The 22,414-nt window shown below is 30.0% G+C and overlaps 3 protein-coding genes across 4 annotated transcripts in view; 1 reads left to right on the forward strand and 2 right to left on the reverse strand.

Moving 5' to 3' along the window:
- The window catches only part of Npepl1 (aminopeptidase-like 1), a 6,519-nt gene extending 4,105 nt beyond the window's left edge, over nucleotides 1–2,414 (reverse strand). Inside the window, 8 exon segments of the mRNA NM_001162975.1 lie at nucleotides 262–372; nucleotides 433–609; nucleotides 667–790; nucleotides 870–1,048; nucleotides 1,109–1,333; nucleotides 1,394–1,678; nucleotides 1,762–1,944; nucleotides 2,015–2,414. Coding sequence (NP_001156447.1) covers nucleotides 262–372; nucleotides 433–609; nucleotides 667–790; nucleotides 870–1,048; nucleotides 1,109–1,333; nucleotides 1,394–1,678; nucleotides 1,762–1,944; nucleotides 2,015–2,164 — 1,434 coding nt within the window. The 5' untranslated portion in view covers nucleotides 2,165–2,414.
- A 1,233-nt stretch (nucleotides 2,415–3,647) lies between these two features.
- Nucleotides 3,648–10,292, reverse strand: LOC100159649 (ethanolaminephosphotransferase 1). Of its 2 annotated transcripts, none has more exons than XM_001944937.3 (9): nucleotides 9,944–10,292; nucleotides 9,762–9,862; nucleotides 7,875–7,943; nucleotides 7,562–7,751; nucleotides 7,225–7,490; nucleotides 5,928–6,085; nucleotides 5,669–5,849; nucleotides 4,953–5,129; nucleotides 3,648–4,842 (listed from the first exon to the last, which is right to left on the reverse strand). In XM_001944937.3, the coding sequence occupies exons 2-9, from the start codon at nucleotides 9,819–9,821 to the stop codon at nucleotides 4,780–4,782; spliced, it is 1,164 nt and encodes a 387-aa protein (XP_001944972.1). In that variant the 5' UTR covers nucleotides 9,822–9,862; nucleotides 9,944–10,292; the 3' UTR covers nucleotides 3,648–4,779. The 2 variants fall into 2 exon arrangements, with proteins under 2 accessions (XP_001944972.1, XP_008181317.1); XM_008183095.3 differs by having other exon boundaries at nucleotides 4,703–4,842; nucleotides 9,762–9,858; nucleotides 9,944–10,274.
- Nucleotides 10,293–15,850: 5,558 nt separating this feature from the next.
- LOC100574363 lies at nucleotides 15,851–20,337 on the forward strand. Its single transcript, XM_003243280.4, has 4 exons — nucleotides 15,851–15,984; nucleotides 16,050–16,369; nucleotides 17,258–17,505; nucleotides 19,336–20,337. The coding sequence occupies exons 1-4, from the start codon at nucleotides 15,933–15,935 to the stop codon at nucleotides 19,937–19,939; spliced, it is 1,224 nt and encodes a 407-aa protein (XP_003243328.1). The 5' UTR covers nucleotides 15,851–15,932; the 3' UTR covers nucleotides 19,940–20,337.
- The last annotated feature ends 2,077 nt before the right edge of the window (nucleotides 20,338–22,414 follow it).

Consider the following 22,414-nt stretch of genomic DNA (forward strand, 5'->3'; position numbering starts at 1 on the left):
CGCTCAGAATCGTTTTTCTTATACAGTGATATATATCATTGAATTCAAATTTAATACTATCCATTATATAGTGACCCACTTGTAACGTACTGTACAGTAGAGCGACATCCACTTACCCACCTTTTTTAAAGTATACAATTTCAAGGTAGAAATAGGGATAAGTAAATTGGGATAAATCTGTTAGGTTAGTTAAGACCAAATAGGTGAATGAGTCAATTAACTGTGATTCTAATAAGAAGAGTTTAGTATAATTATATTTACATAATGAGAAGGCCCTGCAATGTCCACATGAATCCATTGATTAGTCGTATCAAAGCCAAGATGAGCTGCTATAAACAATCCTGCACATGACGAAGTAGCATTTGATCGATCCTAAAAAATAACGAAATATCAATTTAGTATTTAGTTAACAAAAAATAAATGTAATCTTACAGCAACAGAGTTTTTCATGTCAGCCACAGAAGACGAAAATTCACAGAAATGAAGTTCTGGACAGTAGACAATTGGAAATGTTAAATCTCCTGATATTAGACCAGCAGACACTACATTTTTTTCCCATTGTTCTGAGTTAGACATTACTGCAGCATGATACTTTCCCGTGCTAATTGCCTAAAGCAAAAATATTTAATAATTCAATACTCAATTGAAAATCATGTTTAAATATACCTGTGCACCCGTTAAAGTAGCCATGTCTAATATCACTTTAGCATTAAGATCTCGAGATGCATAAACCACTCCATCTGATAAAACCAAACGTCCTTCAGCATCAGTATTATTGATTTCGACAGTTCTAAAATTAAATTGTTTATTGTTGAAAATAATTAATTACCATTATTATTGCATAAATGAGATACCAATACAAAGCTAACCTTCCCGAATAAAGAGTATGTATATCATCTGGACGTGTTGAATCTGGTCCAATAGAATTTTCAGCCAAACAAAAAACAGCATGCAGATTTTGCTTAAAACTAGACTTCACTATAGCTTGGAATGCTCCTAAAATAGCGGCTGCACCAGCACAATCTCGTTTCATGCCTGGCATAGCTGACTGAAAATGTTTTATGAACTAATTATATTGTTCATTTACATGCATTAAAAATATATTTACCTTTCCTTTGATGCTAAGACCACCAGTATCATAGACAATACCTTTGCCAACCCAAGCAATTGTTTCTGTGGCTCCTTGTGGGGTGTAAGATAATACAGCGAGAGCTGGACCTATAGAAGATGCTCTACCGACACCATAAATTCCTCCAAGACCTTTTTTCTTCAACTCTTCGCCGCTAATTATTGTAGGATTAATATTCAAGTCAGACCCTACATGTCTTATTTCCTAAAAGTTATATCCAAAATTAAAAATATCCAATGTATTCAGACATTATGTTTGACTTGCATCTAAGAAATGATTGACATTCATGTCATTACATGGAGTATCAACAATACGTGCTGTCATTTTAATAGCATTAGCTATTCTTTCCAAAGTTGCTATTTCTTCTTTCTCCACCTTATGATCACCATTGCTATCAGGAATTATTATAAACTCTACTGTAACCGTTACAGTAGCTTTCTTCTGTTCTTTTAGTTTACCAACATATATTTTAGTTTTGCGACAATAGTCGTAGAATGCCCGAGCTGCAGCACAACCTGAGGCAAACATATCTTTTCGCTCGCAAACAATCTAAGAATCATTTTAAACATTATGTACTTGTAAATAGATAATTTTGAATAAAGCAAATACAATTTGTATTAATGTTTACTAACCACAATGCATTCATTATATCCAGCTGAATTCAAATTGATCAGCTTTGTAAGCATATGGGGTTGTGCCGATGAATTATGACGACTATGAGTGTTGGAAATGGCCGCTAAAGTGGCAGTGTTTAGAAAAAGTGGACAAGTATCTGTTGGACAAGGATTCAATACAGACAAAGCAGATTTGAAAGTCTAAAAAATAGAAAAATGTGACTTTAGTATGAAATTTTTTTTTTAAACATTCATCAAACTATATTCTCACCTGTTCGTTAACCCGTGGTTCTAACTTACACTTGACTGCAGAGTAAGATAAACTAGACAAGTGTTTTTCTTGACCTACGATCAGTACTGGTACACTAATCGGATCGGTTTTACTTAAAGAGGCCGAAAACTTTACAGTGGTGCTGGCCATCGTGTTGACTAGCCCCACGGTATGAGGTAATTACTAAATCAGCTTCAAATTTACCGGTTGAATCGAAAATATCGAACAAAAATTATTTTTATAAATTTGGCATTTGCTCTCTCGAACACTATAATAGTATAAATGTACGATCATCTACTGTGGATCATCTATTATCTAACCACTAATCCCTAAATCTCTTTTCTATGATCTAAGAAAGCTTAAAAAGATACGAACTAGAAAATAGATAATATCAGTTATCACAGAAAAATATGAAACTTCAAAACATCCTTTGACTAATAACTATTGGTCAGATGTTAGAAACAAGAAATGTCATTCACGACCGCGGTTGTAGATATATATTTTAAACCGTGTTCACGAATAAAAATAAATTTAGTGCCACATATTATTTATTTTACTTTTTTGTTTATAATTTACTCATTTACTTCTCGCAACTACGCAAGGCCCATAGAGTAATTAGGTATTTTTATTTTTTATTTCCACTTTTAACCACAAATATCCTCAATACTAGCATAGAATACTATGATACTAGTACACCACTCTTTTTCTTATTAGTAACAATCTTCGACCATATAAAAAATATATAAAAAGAAACCTTACTGGAAAAAGATCACGATCACTTCTTTGATGGGGGGGGGGGGGGGGACTATCTATTTAGATCGTATGACGTATGTGTTTGACGAAGATTTTCTAATTTTGATACAAGGAAAATAACCGCATTGTCTACATTAATAAAATTATTCTGTGATTCATAGATTTTAGTAAGTTCGGTTTCTCTAGACAGTAATGCATACAAATTTATGCATGAAAAATTAAAATAAAAAATAGTAATAATTTTCTAACTTATACATAATATAAAATAATGATAATGATAATAAATAATAATTATTATTATTAAGTAGATTATGTTTTTATAACTTACACATGGCATAAATTCACTTTAGCAACCCAGCACCTTTTTAATTTTTTTTTTTTGAAATATATGTACTTCGACGAGTTAAGAACGATGGTGCAAAAAAAATTTTCGGAAACTATTATTTTGGAAGTTATAGACATCCAAAGTTTGCGATTTTACGTTTATATATACGTATGCGCCATGCGCGCAAGACTTTTAATGCCGCGCGAACTAATTTGAGTTTGGCGACCTGAGCCACTTTAATATTATACTTATGTTTCTTTAACAGACTGGCGACCGGAGCCGTTAGGCGACTGGAGGTCCCTTGAGTTTGAAGATTACCACGACTTGTGTTACTTTAATGGCATAATTGCAGTTTAGCTCCCCCTCGCCATTTTGAATTTTTTTTATCGAAACTTATGTACCTAACTCAACGAGTTAAGAACGATGGTGCAATCAGAATTATACCAGAATATAAATACGCATGTTAAAAAGTTGAAATCACGAATTAAGATCTTATTCGTGATTGGAATATAAATATTAATAAGTTTGTAAATTAATACAATGCAAGGAACTACAAAATACTGATAATATTAATAATACATGTATAATAGCAGTTTAAAAATATTAAAAATTACATAGGTATGTTTTTTTTTAAAAGGCATTTTAAGTTCAAATTTCGATATAAGCTGATATTCCGTTTTCACACAGAATCGTTCTCAACAATACATTAAACTATTATAGTGGCCTTATTAAATGTCAAGGTATACTCGATAGGTACCAACTATACAGCAGAATTCATATATAATTTTTAGTTCTGGTATCAAGTACTACATAAAAAAATTATTTAACCAGATGTTATATGTATATAATATATAAATGTTATAATAATATATGTAACCATACATTACTATATAATTGATTTTTTTATCACACACAAGTTCAAAAAAAAAAAAAAAAACAATGTAAATACAAATTCAGACTATCAAGTCATTCATGATATTCATTAACTTATTGTCTAATATCTATTGTATAATAAAGTCAAATAATTCAATTAATTACAAAATAACAAATTGTTCTAACAGGTATAGTTATATTATAATAACTATATTATGGACATTTCATGGATAGTAATCTTAAATTTATTTTTAATTATTATTATATACTATACCTAATTATATAATACAAACCATTTTAAAAAAATAAGTACCAATTAAGGATATTTAATATTAAACGTTTGTAGTAAAATAATATAACAATAAATAATTAAATAGCTGCCAATATCTAATTGAGCAGCACTAATTGTTCATTACTCCCGAATTAATTGCATTTAAAGGTAAATTAGTTTATACTCTTTAAAGTTTTATTTAAACCTTAGTTTAATGGAAATAATATTTTTTTCAATGAATAAGAAATAAAAAGTAATCTAATTAGCACAATTAGTGAGATTAAATGTACCATACCAATTTTTAACGTGGGTTAATAATAATAATAACTTCTATACAAAATATGTATAAGCAATTCAAAAAATATAAATAATAATAGTAGTATAGTACATCATCTGTATGGCTAATCTGTAATGAGATTTTAAAAACAAATAACATATTTTAGTAACAACTATTTCAGTATTTCACGAATGCTAATGTTGATTTAAGTAATTGATAAAAATAATATAAAATAAAATAAGTATTATTTTAATAATATATTATATTTAATGTTTCTTGTATGGTATTTTGAAACACATGATTTTAAAATGATCAGCCATTTGTTTCACCTAAAATATGTAATATAAGTTAAAAATATTATGACACTACATAAATAATATAATTTATACATTAATAATTTCAGATAAATTATTTATAAAAATAATTTAAAAATACTCACTACACAGCCTCCATAGTATATGTGTGTCACAATGCTTATTAATGCCATTATGTACATACAAATTAACTCAATGGGAGGTAAAAACACACTAAAAAATATAGCTACAACCATAAATGACAACAAATTGTTATGTGCTTCACAGCGGGTCTTGCTCATTTGAGCCACAATTAAACGACACTGTAATATAAAGTATAAATAATTATCAATAAAACTGTAATGTACAATCAACTAAGTATAAAACTTGTAAGACACTACATTAGTATTCATCAGTCAACACTGTTCAGTGTAGATTAAACAATTTACATAGATACTGGATATACTGTACCCCCGTTTAGACGGACACATATACCAAAATGAAACAAAAACTAAGTAGTTTAATTTTGCCCCATTTTCAGTAATTGAAATAGGTAAAACATAATTCAACCCATGGCTAAATACACTGGTATGATCTCAACTTGAATAAAATATTGTATAGTAACATTGCACAGGTAAGTTATTATTATTTCCATGTTAAATTATGACGTAACCAAGATGAGAACATACCAGTGTATTTAGTCATGGATCAAACAATGATAAAAAAACGTATAGTGTGTACACAAACAAAATAGTCTGAACTTCAGCAAACATGGTTCAATGACAAATAAAACTGTAAAGCATAATTAGCTTAATACATAACATAATAAATTACTAATTAAAGTGGCCTATGTTTTACTTACACAAATGTTTGAAAATATTGCTCCACTCATCATGAAAAATATTCTCGGATCCCTTTCAAGAATATTTGTAGGCGACATTTTTACCCATATTAAGCATAAAGACACAAAGACAGTTAAAGGAACTAATGGTCGACTACCTTCTAGAATACTTAAATTTTTGCCTGTTTTGTCCCTGTTACTTCTGTAAAAGAAAAAAAAAAATTTTAATTCACAAATAAAATATCAACACACTCATAGAAAATACATTTTTACTACTTACATGTAAATATTATAAATTGAAACTGGAATGTTTGTAACGAATGTGGTAAAGTAAAATGTTATTTCTGTGACATGTCCAAAGGAATAATTATCTGTCAAAGACATTTTCCATTTTTCGGGACCAAAAATAGCAGTAAGACCAAAGAAGAATACTAATCCCTAAAAACAATAATTCATTTATGATTTAAAAAGTGGGGAAAGTACGTAACTGCTCTGCTGTACAGTAAGTGTTAAGTGTAGTGTATACCTCGTCATTGAGTAAGTCACTATAATATATGTAGTATATTTTTATTCAACGATAAATCATTTCATACACAAAACAATTTTGGGTAAAGACGACTTATACAACTACAGTAAAACTCGCTTAAGGCGCTCTTCAAAGGACCAGTTCAAAAGAGCATCTTATGCGGGCAATAACTACTATAGTGGCTAGAGACCGGCAGAAAACAGCATCTTATGCGGGAAAGCGTAGTTTTACTGTAGTACATATTATGATATATTTATATTGCTTTTAAAGTAATTTATTTTACTATAACTTATAAGAAATATGAGATTTAGTAGATTGAATTAATTTTTGCCATAAACTGTGCATTTAAAATGTCATTGCATGTATAACACATAATAACATACGTCACAAAGTTATATACAAAAGTTTGAAGTATCAGCGAATAATATTTTTAAATTACAACAAAATAATAAAATCTTTTTATTTTTTGTTTAAATATTTAATTTCAAAGAATTTGAACTTTAAATGCTTACAAAAATAAATTGTGCTTATGAATCTTTAATATTTGTAAATTGCTATAATAAAAACTTATCAAGAACCTTGTATTCTAATTTCTATAATGCATAGTTTAGAGTCAAAATATTTTGAAAACTTTATCATGTATATAAAATGGTAATATAAACATTTCGTGAAAATTTCAAGTATATACGGTTATTAATTTTTGAATTACTATGAATAAGACAATAATGATTTGATCAGAAATCATTATTCATTATTCAACATTTCAACTAGATCTAATTTACTACCAGAAACCTTCAAAGTTAAAAATCAAAGCATTTTTACCATCCCAAAAGGTGATGACAAACCAAAAACCACAATGTAATTTTATCAAAATCTAAAATGAAATAAAATTTGTCTGGAATATCAAGTATTTGAGATTTAGAAAATCGGTATGTTTTATTGTATAAAATAAAATTGTTTACTCATTATTGATATAACATAATATGAAGTGATAAAATTAATATTTTAATTATAATAAGGTACAAAAAATGTAATTCAAATTTAAACTTACAACCATTGAAAAGTCATAACTCCACGGCAAATATAATACTCCAGTATTATACTTTTCCCAATGAGCCAGATAAAAGTTAATGAAAACCATTATACAGATATAATACATCCTTATTGGTTGAATAGTATTTGGATCATCACGCCCAAATATTGAATAAAGTGCAGTTGGGATAAAAATAGTTGTCCAAGAATCCAGACCGTGATCAAACAGTTCACCTAGTGGGCCACTTGTGCCAGTACGCCTTGCCTGTTTACCATCAAGCCCATCTAAAATTTTTTTTTTAAATTTATTATTATAGATTTGATTTATAGTATTTAAAAAGATTAAATATATATACCAAGTGAATATGATATGAAAATAAATAAAGACACAACACCAAACACCCATCTTGGTATCGGATCCCCTTTGTAATTTATTCCAGACACATAAAAACCATAGTCATAATAAGCAAGCAGAAGTGAAGCTCCAACAGTAAAAAGAAAACCAACAAAAGTTAGTAAGTTAGGTGCAATCCATCGTGGAGTAACCTAAAATTACAAAAAATTATAAGGAAAACATTTTAAATTTTTTAAATTTACACAAACTTGTTTTATTAAGTACCTACTTATAACAGTACAAATTGTATAAAACATTAATTTGATAACACTTACTTTAATTAATGCATTCCAAAATGGATGCATAATGTATGTACCCAATGGATTGGTATCAATTGCATTATACTGAAAAATAATTTATTTTGTTAGTTAAATAATTTAAATAAATATAAATACAGCTGTCAAAAATATACAGTAACCGAAGTGACTGTAAATAATGACCGCTATTTAGAGGTGCCCGTCCTACAGAGGTAGAATAACACTAGGATAACACTCGACGAGACCAAAAAAATTGACTGTTACATAGAGGTGATTGTCCTATAGAGGTGACTGTTAACGGAAGTTTTACTGTATATTACATGACACATATTCGAACAAAAGCTAAAATAGGTACCTAGTTTGTTATTCACTAAAAAATATTTTGATATTTTGTATATTTATCTATATTAAATACGGGACGAGCCCGATTACATTGTTTTGTGTTAAATAATGATTTATATTATTTTGTAAACAAGGAAGCACTGTCAATGAAATATATTATTTTTTAATCAGAATTTTTTTTTACCCCTTGACAGATTTAAAAAAAAAAAAATGTTTGTAAAGGGTATCTTAATAGTTTTGCCTGTATGACAAACTTCTATTAAACTAATGAATTTATCAAAACTACCTAATGCATACTTCAAGTTTAAAATATTTTTTTTTTTTTTTTTTTATTAATTATCCCGTGGCAACTTAGGCCATTGGGAGGAGGGGTGGTACAGTAGGTTTTTGACGGTAGGGGTGTGTTACACGTGGGTGTATTTTGGCAGAATTTTTGAATGGGGCACCCGTAGGTATCTGCCATGCCTCGGAGTGGGGGATGGCGGCACTTGTTCTCCGGACACCGTGACTTGCCCGGAGAAAAATGCCACCCAGTGACCGGGGATCGAACCCGTGACTGCGAGCATCGCAGCCGACGCGTTGACCACTCGGCCACCTCGTCCCCCTTTAAAATATTATTATTAAATTTAATTTGACATCTAATTTAAAGTATCCATAAAAAAAGTAGTTAAAATTAATACAATTATTTAAGAACATATTATTAAAAATTGTTAAAAATTCTTTTTTGGCTTTACAATACATTGTTTACAATAATATAATTATTAATGTAGGGAATAACTTCCTAAAATTAAAGAATAATATTTAGGCTAAGGTTAGTACAAAACATAATGCGTCCATTAGGGGGTGCAAGGGGGTGACATGTCAACCCCCTAGACAAATGATAGTAATTGTTTTAATTGTAAATAATAAACTATTGTTACTAATGATATTATACTATACATAACATATTACATAGGTACATTGCTTATTGATTTTGTATACATATCTATTTTTCTGTTATTTAATAAAAGCAATTTAGTTGGTTCTTAGTTTTTTTTTATATGATGAAGTCATTTGTAACCCTCCTAGGTTCTAATTGATGGGCGCCTCTGAATGCATAATATATTTATTAAAGAAGCTTAAGATTAAATAAAGAATTAATCCATAGTAAAAGTCATGTTAAATATATTAAAATATAACTTCTGCAACAAAATAAATGTCCTTTAACTAAAATAGGTACCTTTTGTAATCATAAATTATATTCTGTTACAGTGGCATATAACAAATTTATAAAAAAATATTCATTACTATGCCAAGAAATTTAAGCGTTTAAAAAAATCATATCTTAATTAACAAATGTTTTATTTTTATTACTGTTGCTTATATGATTCATAAACAACTATATTCTTTATGATTATGAATTATAATTATATTAAACTAAGATTTATCATACCCTATGAAAACAATATTTAAATATTGAACATGATAAGGCTAATACTACTAATTACTAAATAACTAAATGAGCATGACTTTAGTATGCACTATGCAAGTATTCTAATTAAAAATGTGTCAATAAGCACTTACTTTGTAATTGTCAAACCCATCAAGATGGTCCTTATTGAGATATAAGTTATCAAACACCATTGTGTAAACTTAAATCAATTATTAAAAATTCTGTAACCTAGCTATCAGTAGTTAAATAAATTATATAAAAAAAACCAATTAGGAAACACTCATAACTAGTTATTATGAAAACTATTTCATACCTGATTTGCAAATAGTCTAGTAGGATTTTAACCAGTTTGTTGTTAGCGAATCAATACAAATAATAATATTATTATTGTAATTAAAAAAGATTTTAATGAGATGGGATACTGATACGTAGAGCTTGTGACTAAACATAGGACTGTTTCAAAAATATTATATACATTTTTATTTGTTTGTACACAAAAAAATGAAGATTCACGGATACAGATCTAAATATTAAAAAGAAACAAACGGCGCATATTTGATATTATTGTGTTAAAACACTTAAAAATTAAAACTAGATCCTTGAACTTTGGATTGCTTAGTGCTTACCGTTTTTTTCCACTACCACTATATGATAAATAATAACTGATAATGGTTGAGCTTATCACTAAAAAACGCAGATCGATTAGCGGTATCACGAACTAAGATCGATTTAAAGTTGTGCTTATCTCTGAACACGAATACCACACGCACACTGTACATCTGTGGTCTGTACCACAGAAATTCAAAATAGAATAATGATTGTACCAGGGGGCAGGGACATACTTAAAGAAAAACTCGTTTTTTTAATTGAAAGATAATGTCAAGATACAGATACATGACCTCTTTAATCGCATAAAATATTACCATGAGTATGAATAATATAAATCTTTAAAATTATTTATTCTGTATTTTTATGATTTAGGATATACGAATAAAACCAAGCACTAGATAGGTCTGTGGCGTACCTGTAAAACATTTTCGGGGGGAATGGCGCATATTATTAAATACCTATACCTCACCTTTAAACCATTAAAAATCCAAAAGCAAAGCAAAATTAATAATGAATAAAATATATTATCGGTGGGGTGAGCAAATGCCCCTATTACCCCTCCTAAGGTACACCACTGAGGTATTTATTTATTTTATTTTGCATATGACATATCGGCTTATTATAATACAAGGAAAATGATAGGTAATTAATTGCATTAATACATCTTTGAAATATGACAAACTCTACTAATTTTAAAGGCAACACGAATCGGGAACTATACCTTTCACAAAAGTGGTGATAGTAGGCTATTTAACCAATAGATTTCCTCAACCTTAGCTTCATGTAGTTTTGCAATTCCTCCTTCAAATTTGGTAATAGGACATTCTTCCCTAATAGGCTTGATTGTTTGTTCGGTTCCGTAAGAGCAAAGATGGAACATTCCACATTTATATACCTAGTAAACTTTTACATCTGCCTTGCTGAGTTAACCTAACCCTATTCAAGGTTGACCATAAGTTCCTTATAGTAGATGAAATCTGGGGGTTCTTGTTTCTGGATTTTCGATCAAGGTAACTCTTAGCGCTCCCGATTCCTACCATCGTGTTTTCCATGTTTCTGATTAAGCTTCTACCGGAAATCTTAGGTCCCAATGTACCATATTGGGTGTTTTGATTTAAGTCTCTTATGGAGGCGTGAAACAATATATTCGTACAAAGATAGATTAAGAATTCTTTTTATCTTGTCATCTATGGCATTGTGTTTATGAATTTATCAGTCTACACAAATCCGTCGGAAGCCAGAACTATATTTTCGAGAATGCACGCACTGTTAACCATTGTACTTGGGTCGTTCTTACTGTATCTGTTATAATACGGATTATTTAGTTTAGTTTTGTATCCACCTTCTTGCAGTGTGCACTTCTGACTCCTGAGCTAAACTGTGGTGCAGTATTCAGCTACACTGTATATTAAGGCTAATATATGATGATGTGCGTAGAACTGTGGCATTGCTTCCCCAGATCGTTCCTGCTAGCTTCTCGTCTTTAACTTATTTTTTAACGCTTCTAAGTGTTTTTAAATGTCAAGCTCTATTAATTTTTACTCTGAGAGTACGAAATATCTAGGAAATTTTTGGTATAGCAGTGGCACAGTGCCGTTAATTTGTATTTACAGCTTCCTGTTTGCTTCTATGTTGTTTAAGTGAAGAGCCTGTGCCAAAGTTTTATTCAGGTTAAAGCCGGATTCACAGCTGCGTCGTGTGTCGTGTAGAGCTCTGCACGGTCTGGTCTAGACCGGTCCGGACTGGACCGGACCGGGACCACGGTCCCGGTCTTTTTCGGTCTTTGTGTATTGTAATTTAATGTGGATTCGGTCCGGTTCGGTCCCTTTGTCTACAAAAAAAAAATGGTCCGGTCCGGTCCGTCTTCAAATTCATATTAGGTCATATGGTCCGGTCTAAAGATCTGCATTTTGAACGTCGATAATATAATTTTCATATAATTTATATTACGTAGTAAAATAAATAACATCATGCACTATATTTTGCACTTTACTTTTCTAATTCGTTGTAAATAAAACGGTCCGTTCCTTCTGGCTTAATTTTTATTTTATCGGTCTGGTCCGGTCCGGTTTTTGTCTTTGTTTAAATGTATCAGTCCGGTCCGGTCCGGTCCTGGTCTTTGTTAAAATGTATCAGTCCGGTCCGGTCTAGCTTCATTTTTATTTTATCGGTCCGGTCCAGTCCTGGTCTTTGTTAAAATGTATCGGTCCGGTCCGGTCTATAAAAAAACGGACCATGCAGAGCTCTAGTGTCGTGTCGTGTCGATCAAATCGTATTGTGATTGGATATTACTTTTTTTGTATCATGTAATAACCAAGTTGCAACCGAGTATACCAAGAATTGACTACTGCTCAACTTTTAAACCATATTGGTTACCAGCCGTAACCATATAATAACCAAGCACTCGCACGACACGACACACGACGTAGCTGTGAATGCGCCTTCAGGGACCATTTTTTGAGATAGTTATAGGTAGTACCTAGTGGACTATTAAGATCTAGATTTAGTTTGGTTTCCACTGTATCTAAAGTGTCGGCTTGGGCAACCAGTGCTATGTCGTCTGCGTATATATATAAAGGTGATCCATTCAAGTGCTTGCACTCAATATTTCAAAAAGTTTCAACTTTTTTAAAAATATTTTCTTACATCATTTTATGTCATTTTAAAACAAGAATATTATTCGGAGTATTTTAATCTATAAAGTTTAACTACCTAGTTAATTTAGGAGACGTAATGCTAACGCAGTCCCTCTTCCGGTTCTCGATACCATGGGGAAAAAAAAAAAAGTTCATAGGTAGTTAATTAGTTATAACTTATAAGCATTTCAAATTTTAAGAGCGGATTGAGTGGAATAGCTGTACCTACCTAACTACCCGTCTACTCCGCAAAATGTTGTACACTACTCCACTAATCTAAACTTTAAATGCTTATAAGTTATAACTGGTGAACTTAATTGTCCGAAAATTGATTTTTATAGATTGAAATAATTCCAACAACATTCTACTTTGGAATATAAAGTTAAAAAAGTAAAAACTTAAAAAATGATAACGATAAAAATTTATTATAAAAATATTTAATTATTCCTACATACGATTGCGGTTTACACTTATACGTAGATATATTAGTATATAATTCATTATATTTTTATTAATATTATTTAATTTTTTCTTATAGAAACAAAAAGGTAACATTTCTTAATAGATTTACCTACCACATTATACAGTGACCATGAAAAACCACTGCTACAGTTTAGTAGGAACATTTATTACATTTTCAATAAAGTCCATTAACTGTTTCCTGTTTGAAAATCAAGAAGAATTCAACATTTGACCATATACATATTAATTATTATTATAGTCATAATAATATAGTAGGTCTATAGAATTTTTCTATGTCAGATTGGCGGTTACTTAATAAGAGGTATCTAATAGGTACCTATATGGATAATGGATATAATATGTCTATATAGGTAGTAGATACATATTTATATATAACCTACTATATTAAATACTTATATGATTAGTTTGAAAATCTAGAAGAATTCCACATTTTACCATAGTTATAGACAATATACATAATTATAATAGTCATAATAATTAATAATATAGGATAGGTATAGATTTATTCTATGTAAGATTGCCTGTTCACTAGGTATATATAATATAGGTTTATAGTCTCTGGATATAGTATGTCTATTATATATTAGGTATAAGGTAGTACATATGAACATAATAGGTTTAGGTGTGACTGTAGGTACTACCTATATTAGAAACTTAATTATTGACTGCATAAAAAAATTCAGTAACATATGAATGTATTGCATTTTACTTACCGATCAGTTATCAAAGCATCCGGTATATAACTATAGATAAAGATAGGTATCTATTTAATTAAATTTACTATGACATATTTATATTTAGCTCGGGATTATCATTATATTTAATATTTATCCTATAAATTAATTGCAGTAGGTATTTCAAAATCAGCATAATTTGATAGGTTCGTAACCTAGTTGGACAATTCTTGTTCCAATAAATAGTTTCATTAAAATTATAAATGATAGCAGAAAAAAATCATCTAAAAAGAAATATAGGTAGGTATATAGTATAGTACATTGTACTATAAATAAAAACTATTATATTAATTATAATATTAATATTTAACTGTTATAATAGTGTATATTTTAAATATTAATAAATTATTACTATTATTAACTTTTGAGTCAATACCGATTTACTGTAGAATATCATTGTGTAGGTATATAAAATATAATAGGGGGACGGAGTGGCCGAGTGGACCAAGGCGTCGGTTGCAATGCGCAACGTCACCGATTTGAACCTCGGTCACGGGCGGCAATTCTCTACGGGCAAATTCTCTGGAGAGAGAGGCCGCCATCCCCCGACAGGGCATGGCAGATACCTACTAGATGCCTAAATCAAAAATTCTGCCAAAACAAACAAACACGTGTAAACAAATCTACAGTACCCTCCCCAACAGTACAACAGACTAATGACCTTAGTAGTTGAAGCCTTCACCCTAATAAAAAAAAATAATAATAATATAGGTAGATACGATTTAATAAAATCATCAATCAAAACTATGTATTTATAAATATATTTAAGTTTCTAAAAGAGCAGCATACTTGGGAATTTATATTAAATGTTTGACCTTTTTAGTTTTTACAGATCCTAAAACTTTTATCAACATTAAAAAAAAAAAAACTAAAAATATTTTAATTTTAAATGCCTTAATCTGTTTATGTTTAAAATTTTGAGACTTAAGACTTAAGAGGAAGTCACACCCGCTGTGTTGTATCCTAGTTCCTACACACGTACCTACCTATGACATAGACAAAACGCGTTTACGCAGTCTGAGTAGAACTCACCTAATTTTGGTTCTAGGGTAAAATATACCTATTATAAAATTGAATAATGTGACAATATTTCTGAAGGCGAAACTGTGCGTTTTTTCCATTATTCCCAATATAACGTCCATTATATAGTTTAAAGATAGCGAAAATACCAATATTTTTAAATGACCTTTAATTTTTAAAAATATTAATTTAAAAAAAAAACTCAGCGTCTTGTCCTCCAAAATATTGCCATCTTTTAATGTTGTACTACACCAAAATGGAGCTAGTTTTACTCTGGCTGGGTATACGCGTTTTGTCGGACGTGTTTGTAATCGAAATTTATAGAAAAAAACTAAAATATCGAACACTAAAATATCATAAGTAGCTCTAAAAAATTGAATTATATTAGTATAGAAAACGTTAATATTTGATGAACATTTCAAATATCAATTATATCATTTTGCTCAGAATCTAAAAAGCTTAAAATATTTTTCTTTTTTAGAGTTACTTAAAATTCCAGTATAGCCAATAACTATATTAGAGCTGATTAAAAAAAATATTTTAAAAGCTAATCAATTAATTATTTAATATTATATTTAAATTTTAAATAGTTATGTATGAGTCTTAATATTTAAGCAGACGATTTGTAGAGGGGTATTTAAATACCTATAAAGTACCTATAAACTATAAAGTATGTAGTATAATATGCAGGCAGGTATGTACAAGGACAAAAATTGAAGCATGGAGTGAAACTGTGTTTATATATAAGGTTGTATAAAATGCGATACGTATTAATATTTAATAGGTACTCATCGTTTATAGTCGTTTTATTACGTTAAAAATGATATCGTTATTGGTATTAATCACAGTGTGCTTTGTGTTGTCGTCAGCAGGTAATAGTTAATTTTAAATGATGAGAAAAAGAACTTAATTATTAAAATGTGGCAATTGTTTTTAGATTCTTCTGTAAACTGGACCGTGGACGATAACACAATACCAGAATCGTTACCCGATTTGATGCGCAACAAATATTATAGAAATGAAGAAATTCAAAACGCTGTGTTTTGGGCGTATAAAATTCAGTATGATGTTATTTCAGAACATAATGGTCGCGTATATGACGCAGAAACACCATTAGGATATTTCAACGATGCCTTGATTTTACCTAAGACCAGAGCATCATTAATAAGTTCCAACATCGTATTCGAAAATAATACCATCAGTGGCCTATTGGATTTTAAAAGCAATAATATCGTCATACGATGGTCACAAGACCTGGTAAGCTATAGCTTCAAATTTAAATTATTACAACGAAGTTTAGTATACGTTATAATAATATATTATGATATATAAATAATAAATATTAGTGAGCATTAGTTCAACTAATTATATAAATAACAGTGAGTTTCTGCCTCATAATAATATCAAGAATAACTAAACATGGAGACCTATTCATCAACCACGAATGACCAATAAACAAATAAACAAGGGTACTTTTAATATATTATTAAAATTATTCATTATTTAAAGTTAAAAAAATTGAGTTAATATTGTATGTATATTAATCGCATACTTAATGTTAGGAAATAGTGTCTTGACTCGTGAACTCTACTAATCTAAGAATATATTATAATGTAAGTTATGACTGTGGGAATTTCCATAAGAGTTAAGAGGACCCAGGCCATATAATTTGTGACAGTGTCGTAGCCAGGAATTTTTTATGGGGGGGGGGGGGGGGGAAGTCTCACAAAAAAAATACAAAAATACAAATACAATATGTCTTTTATTTACACTTTTAATTTTTCATTAATCTTGATAAAATTATAAGGTCAACACAGTCAATGGAAGGGGGGTATGCCACTGATATGTGATATGTCTTATTAAATATTAATGTGAGAGATGATAGCTGCATAAACACAGAATGAGTGGACACCAGTGTCTAGTCTTCAATGAGTCACAATAGTGGTACCTATTGGTGTTTTATATAGATAGTTAACAAAAAGTAATTATCATAAAATAATAAATAACGTAATCTATATTATAACTTATAATTTATAACTAAGAACTAGAATATAATTAGTAGAAAGTGAACATTTAAAATATCCCCTCAGACCTCTCTCTATTATTTACAAAGATAATTTACTGTGTATGGTCGATATGATGCAGGTATCCACAAAGATAACTTGGAAAGAGCTTCAAATTGTTGGCAGATATGTATTTGTAGACGAGTGGAGATATGTAACTGGCGAATATAAAATGTTCGTGGAAAACGTTATGTATCAGATCGATACGCCGTTATCCAAAAACATAGAATTGTATCCTTCGTCGGCGTCAAATTCAGCCATATCTTATAGTAAATTTAAAACTACTTTTACTGGACAATATGCAATTTCAGACGGATTTTCGGCTACACGGTAATTGGAAAAATAGCTAATTTTAATGCAGTAGGTGAGGTGATTCCCGATACCTACTTTATGACTTATGTATTAGTTGATTCCCGGGTGATTATAAGGTATGTACGAGTTGATTCCCGGGTCATTATATGTCACGGTATACTGGTAATCTCATTACCAGATACCAATTTTTAAAAATAATGTGTAATAAATAGGGCTAGGATTTTGTAGCATTTGCATTTTCTTTCATAGTACTACAGGACATAGCTAATCAAAAACAATATTCGATTCAGAGTTCAAATATACAATTTTGATTTTGCTTTTTTTGCATTTTCTTATGATATTCGTAAATAAAATGCTTTTTTGGTACTTTTTTGTCAGTTTATTAACTTTTTAATTAGTTATTGTTAATTGTAAGCATATTTAACATTTTTAGAACATGTACGTACATATTTATCTAAATTATTATTTATTAATTTATTTTAATTGTATTATTATATAGGTACCTATACTTATTTCGTGATTTCGTAGTGAAATATTATCGCCTTATCGGAAAATATTTTTGAAAATAGATTCTTAGATTTTGTCAAAGTGTTTATCGAGTGAGGAGTAGTGGTTACGTAATACGTTGACATTTATCGACATTTAATAAAACAGTTTTTAATTTATTTTTTTCAATATTTATAAATATTGTGCTTAGTTGTTCTAAGAATTACTTAGTGTGAACATATAAAAATGTGTTTAATAAATTATGTTTTGATATTAAAAATATTTTTCAGCTAAACTTAATAATGTTCAAGTCTTTTTTAGTTGCATTTTCTTGGTGAAAATGCTTTTTTTGTAGCTTTATTGGCAATTTTTAAATTCCTTTGTTGTAGGATTTTAGTGCTTTATTTTCCTAGCCCTAGTAATAAATGTTAACCAAATTTTTTTAATAATAATTTTTTAACAAAAAGTTGAATGATTTTCAAAATATGAAAAAACTAAAAAGAACAACATTTTTGAGAAACTTGTCAGCCAACCTCTTCGTAGTGTTTCTTGGGTTAGGCTAATAGGCTGTATATTATTTGACTAAATATTGAAAATAATATGACCCGGGAATAAACTCGATATTATCAGTGCAGGTAAACAGGTACCCGGGATTCGGAAATCAACTCGTAAGCAGCCTGCAAATTTAATATAATTTACAAAAGATCCCGTTAATAATAAAATATTATTTATTGCAAACAAATTGTTTTTATAAAAAAAAGATGTATTATTAATTAATATTATATTATATTAGCGATCATTATGTAGGGTGGTTGATGGAGCATGTTCACTATTATAAGTACATATTTGTCACCAATTATAAGGAGTGCCCTGTGGTGACACAAACTTCTTTTTTCTAATTAAAACCCCTCTTTTTTACTTTTTTTTGAAAATGTTGATGTATATACCTTTAACTTTTAATTATACCTATATTTGAAAATTTTAAAAGTCAAATTTTGAACAAATGATTAGTTGGGCATTGAAGAAAAATAGAGGGTGAGCATGCTTGGTGAATCATCTTTTGTAATAAAATTAGGAAAATAATACTTCTGTATAGAAGGTAGAGACCATATACCTAGTACTAGGTATAACGTATATGGTAGAGATCCATATTTTGATTGCAATAATTTGTAGAGGTCTAGGACATGGGCTCCATGACTCCTAAATCCTGCCCAAAGCTGCCCTCTAAACATATAGTTCCATTTAGATATATTTATATAGTATCTAGTAAGTAATTTAAGTAACTTAAGTTATTTCATTAGCTATAGGCTATAGCTTATAAAGCATGATTAAAATTATTTCCACAATGTGTGCTCCATGCAGGTATTTCTTGGAAGAAGTGGCATTTGCACACGTCGCGGACTATGTTTTAGAAATGACACGGCAGAACGTCACGTCGGCCATCAGAGCGGCAGTCCAGCCGTATGTGCAGTACAGGAACCGATCAGACCCACACTTCCCGGCCTCTGCTGGTCGGCTGGACAATGGAAGGTTCTTCTCAGTCAGCGACCCGTTCGTCGACGGCCTGGATACCGCGTTGCAAAAGGTGAACTCTGTGTGGACCGAACCGAACACGGGCGTGTTAATGGTCGCCGTCGAGCACACGTTGCACAACCTTAACGGTACGTTTAATCTGCACGTCGTCTCAGAGCTAGCCGAACTGCAGCGACCCGGCCACGTAATCGATTTTGTCATGGACCGGGTTAGGCTGAGCATTGCGTACGATGTACTAAGGCCCAACTGCCTTTGTTCGGCCACCGTGAAAGTGTACAAGATAACCACGTGGTCACGTGACAGTCAAGAGGACACGGGGTATCTGCCACAAGTGGCCGCCGCTTTCGCCAACACAGTCGAAGATCACTTGTCCATCGGCACGTGCGCAGCCATCGCAAAAGCCAACAAGTACGGTACCAACCCATGCCAATGAAGTTGGCCACAATTAATAAATGACCTGAAATATGTTTTAATAATTTATTATTCTATACTTTTTTTAATATCTTTCAATTTTTTTTTTTTACACGAATGTTATAACTACTTAAAAGAAAAACAATATTTAGCCGTTTAGGTAATGAAAAGATTACATCTAAAGATGTAATATTATGATCTGATCATTAAATCTAAAGTAAGATAACTATTTAAATCATTATTCATTCGAATATTAAATAATTCATAAATAAAATTAAGTTGCATTAGGTATGTAATAGTTTGAGTTGTTTTAAGGGGCTGCATCCGGTTTTGTCAAAAGTCAAAACTAATGTAGATTTGACCAATCTAAACATTAATACATTTTGTGTACCTATTATAATGTTTTTCAATATATTTAAATTCCGCATCATAAAATAAACTTTAAGGGGGCTATAGGGGGTTCCAGTCAATGAAAAAAAGTGACTTTTAGACCAATAAACTAGACAAAACTGTAAGAATTTGGTTTGACAGATTTTAATTTTGTAAACGGATTATGATTAATCAACAAGTTTACTAGGGAATGATCGAGGTGATTTTGAATATTCCAATTATTTTTAGTGTCACAATGAATAATATAAATACAAAATATCATATTTTTTCGATATTTTTATTCTTGGATATCACAGTTGAAAAAAAACTCCTCGATCGTTCCCTAGTAAACTTGTTGGTCAATCAAAATTAAGATCTGTCAAACCTAATTCTTCCAGTTTTCTCTAGCTTATTGGTCTAAAAATCACTTTTTTTTCATCGGCTGCAGCCCTCTTAATGATATTTTAATATTAGATTTTTTATCGTTTTCCTTTTGCAATGATTAATCTTTAAATTAAAATTAAACACATACATTACAGTGACCTACTCGACATCTACTGTACAGCAGTGGAGTATCCACTTGTCCGTCTTATTTACAACAATTTTCATAGTTAAAAAAGTTCAATCAGTTTCCTATTTTTGAATACCTCACTGAAACACTTAGTTGGTTTTTATATACGTGGCATAGGCGCAATTTCAACTTTTGACCTGGGGGGGGCTGAATATATTAAAGGCAAGCAGACCGTATAAATATAGCATATTAAAATTATATGTCCTATGTTTTTTTTTTTTTTGGGGGGGGGTTAGAGCGGAGAAGGTGGAGTGATCGCCACACTTGACATCGCGGTCAATAGGTCCTCTTCTCGGATCAGCCCTAGCCAGCTCTAATAGACGTCCCGTACTTAAATTCCTCTTCACAAGTCGTTCTAAGCCAGCCACTCTCGAATAAATATTAATTGTTAATATAGTAATTTTTGAACCTAAGGCTATAAGTTCTTCGTCATTCATATCACATTAAAATGTAATTTAATTTATGAGTTGGTTTAAATAAAGTTATTTTTATTGAAGGAGGTTGATTTTTATTAATATATTTATACTTAACACCAGTGTTGGGAAATATCTAGATCAATTTATCTAGATAAAAATTATTTATCTTTTATCTTATCTAGATAAATTTCTACTCAGTTATCTTTATCTTCATCTAGATAAAATTCTAGTTATCTATGAGTACTTATCTAGACAATTTATTTAAATGAAGTAAAAAAAAAAATTTTAAATTTTAAATATTTTTATTATTTTATTTTTACATTTTTCTATTTTTCATCTATGACATAGAAAACACGTTTAGTAATATGCATTATAATACCATGATTTTAATATTTGTTAATATGCATTGTCAGTCTGGAGTTTTACATCATAAACAATGAGAAAACCAAAAAATAGAAATATGTAATGGGCATGTACCTAGTAGGTAAGATTGTAAGAACAACTAATAATAGCAAAAGCAAAAACATCTATCCCTGCTACCCGCCGGCCACCACCGAATGATGATGATGATGATGATGGTCTCATTAACTGATATCCGTTTCATAGAATTATGTACAAAGTTTGAAAAATAATTATTGTTTTAAACCGACAAAAATAAACCAACATTCATGGATTTTGGACTCACAAGCATAATAATATTATAATAATTGCAATTTATAATAATTCCCGGTATTTCAGTTATCGCTTAACCGATCTGTACGACCTCTGTCCTCTGCTTTAAAAAATTTTAAATTATGTATTTTTTTTATCTGTAGACTCAAGTAGGTATCCTGAATATTTTCAAAATTAAACATGAAATTATTTCATATTTATCTGGATAAAAATGTACTAATTTTTATCTTTATCTAGATAAAATTTAGTATAATTATCTTAATCTGTATCTAGATAAAAATTATTACAGTCATCTTTATCTTTATCTAGATAAATAAATTATTAGTTATCTATTCCCAACACTGCTTAACACTAACTACTTAAATTTGAATAATTAAAGAATTAAAATTAAAATGTTTTTTATCTAAAATAAACTAAATACAATTTTAAAAGACGTAAGGAAATTAGACTAAGAATAAAAAATATATTT

This window comes from Acyrthosiphon pisum, chromosome A3, assembly GCF_005508785.2.
Source record: "Acyrthosiphon pisum isolate AL4f chromosome A3, pea_aphid_22Mar2018_4r6ur, whole genome shotgun sequence".
Classification (NCBI taxonomy): domain Eukaryota; kingdom Metazoa; phylum Arthropoda; class Insecta; order Hemiptera; family Aphididae; genus Acyrthosiphon; species Acyrthosiphon pisum.

Bases quoted from the DNA above. Each gene is read 5' to 3' on its own strand.
- LOC100159649 (XM_001944937.3), bottom strand. From the start codon at position 9,821: ATGGTGTTTGATAACTTATATCTCAATAAGGACCATCTTGATGGGTTT. The intron at 7,752-7,874 runs GTAAGTGTTATC...TTGTAATTTTAG, and splicing joins TTTGGAATGCATTAATTAAA to GTTACTCCACGATGGATTGC. The intron at 5,850-5,927 runs GTAAGTAGTAAA...TTTCTTTTACAG, and splicing joins TCAATTTATAATATTTACAT to AAGTAACAGGGACAAAACAG.
- LOC100574363 (XM_003243280.4), top strand. From the start codon at position 15,933: ATGATATCGTTATTGGTATTAATCACAGTGTGCTTTGTGTTGTCGTCA. The intron at 15,985-16,049 runs GTAATAGTTAAT...AATTGTTTTTAG, and splicing joins CTTTGTGTTGTCGTCAGCAG to ATTCTTCTGTAAACTGGACC. The intron at 16,370-17,257 runs GTAAGCTATAGC...GATATGATGCAG, and splicing joins TACGATGGTCACAAGACCTG to GTATCCACAAAGATAACTTG.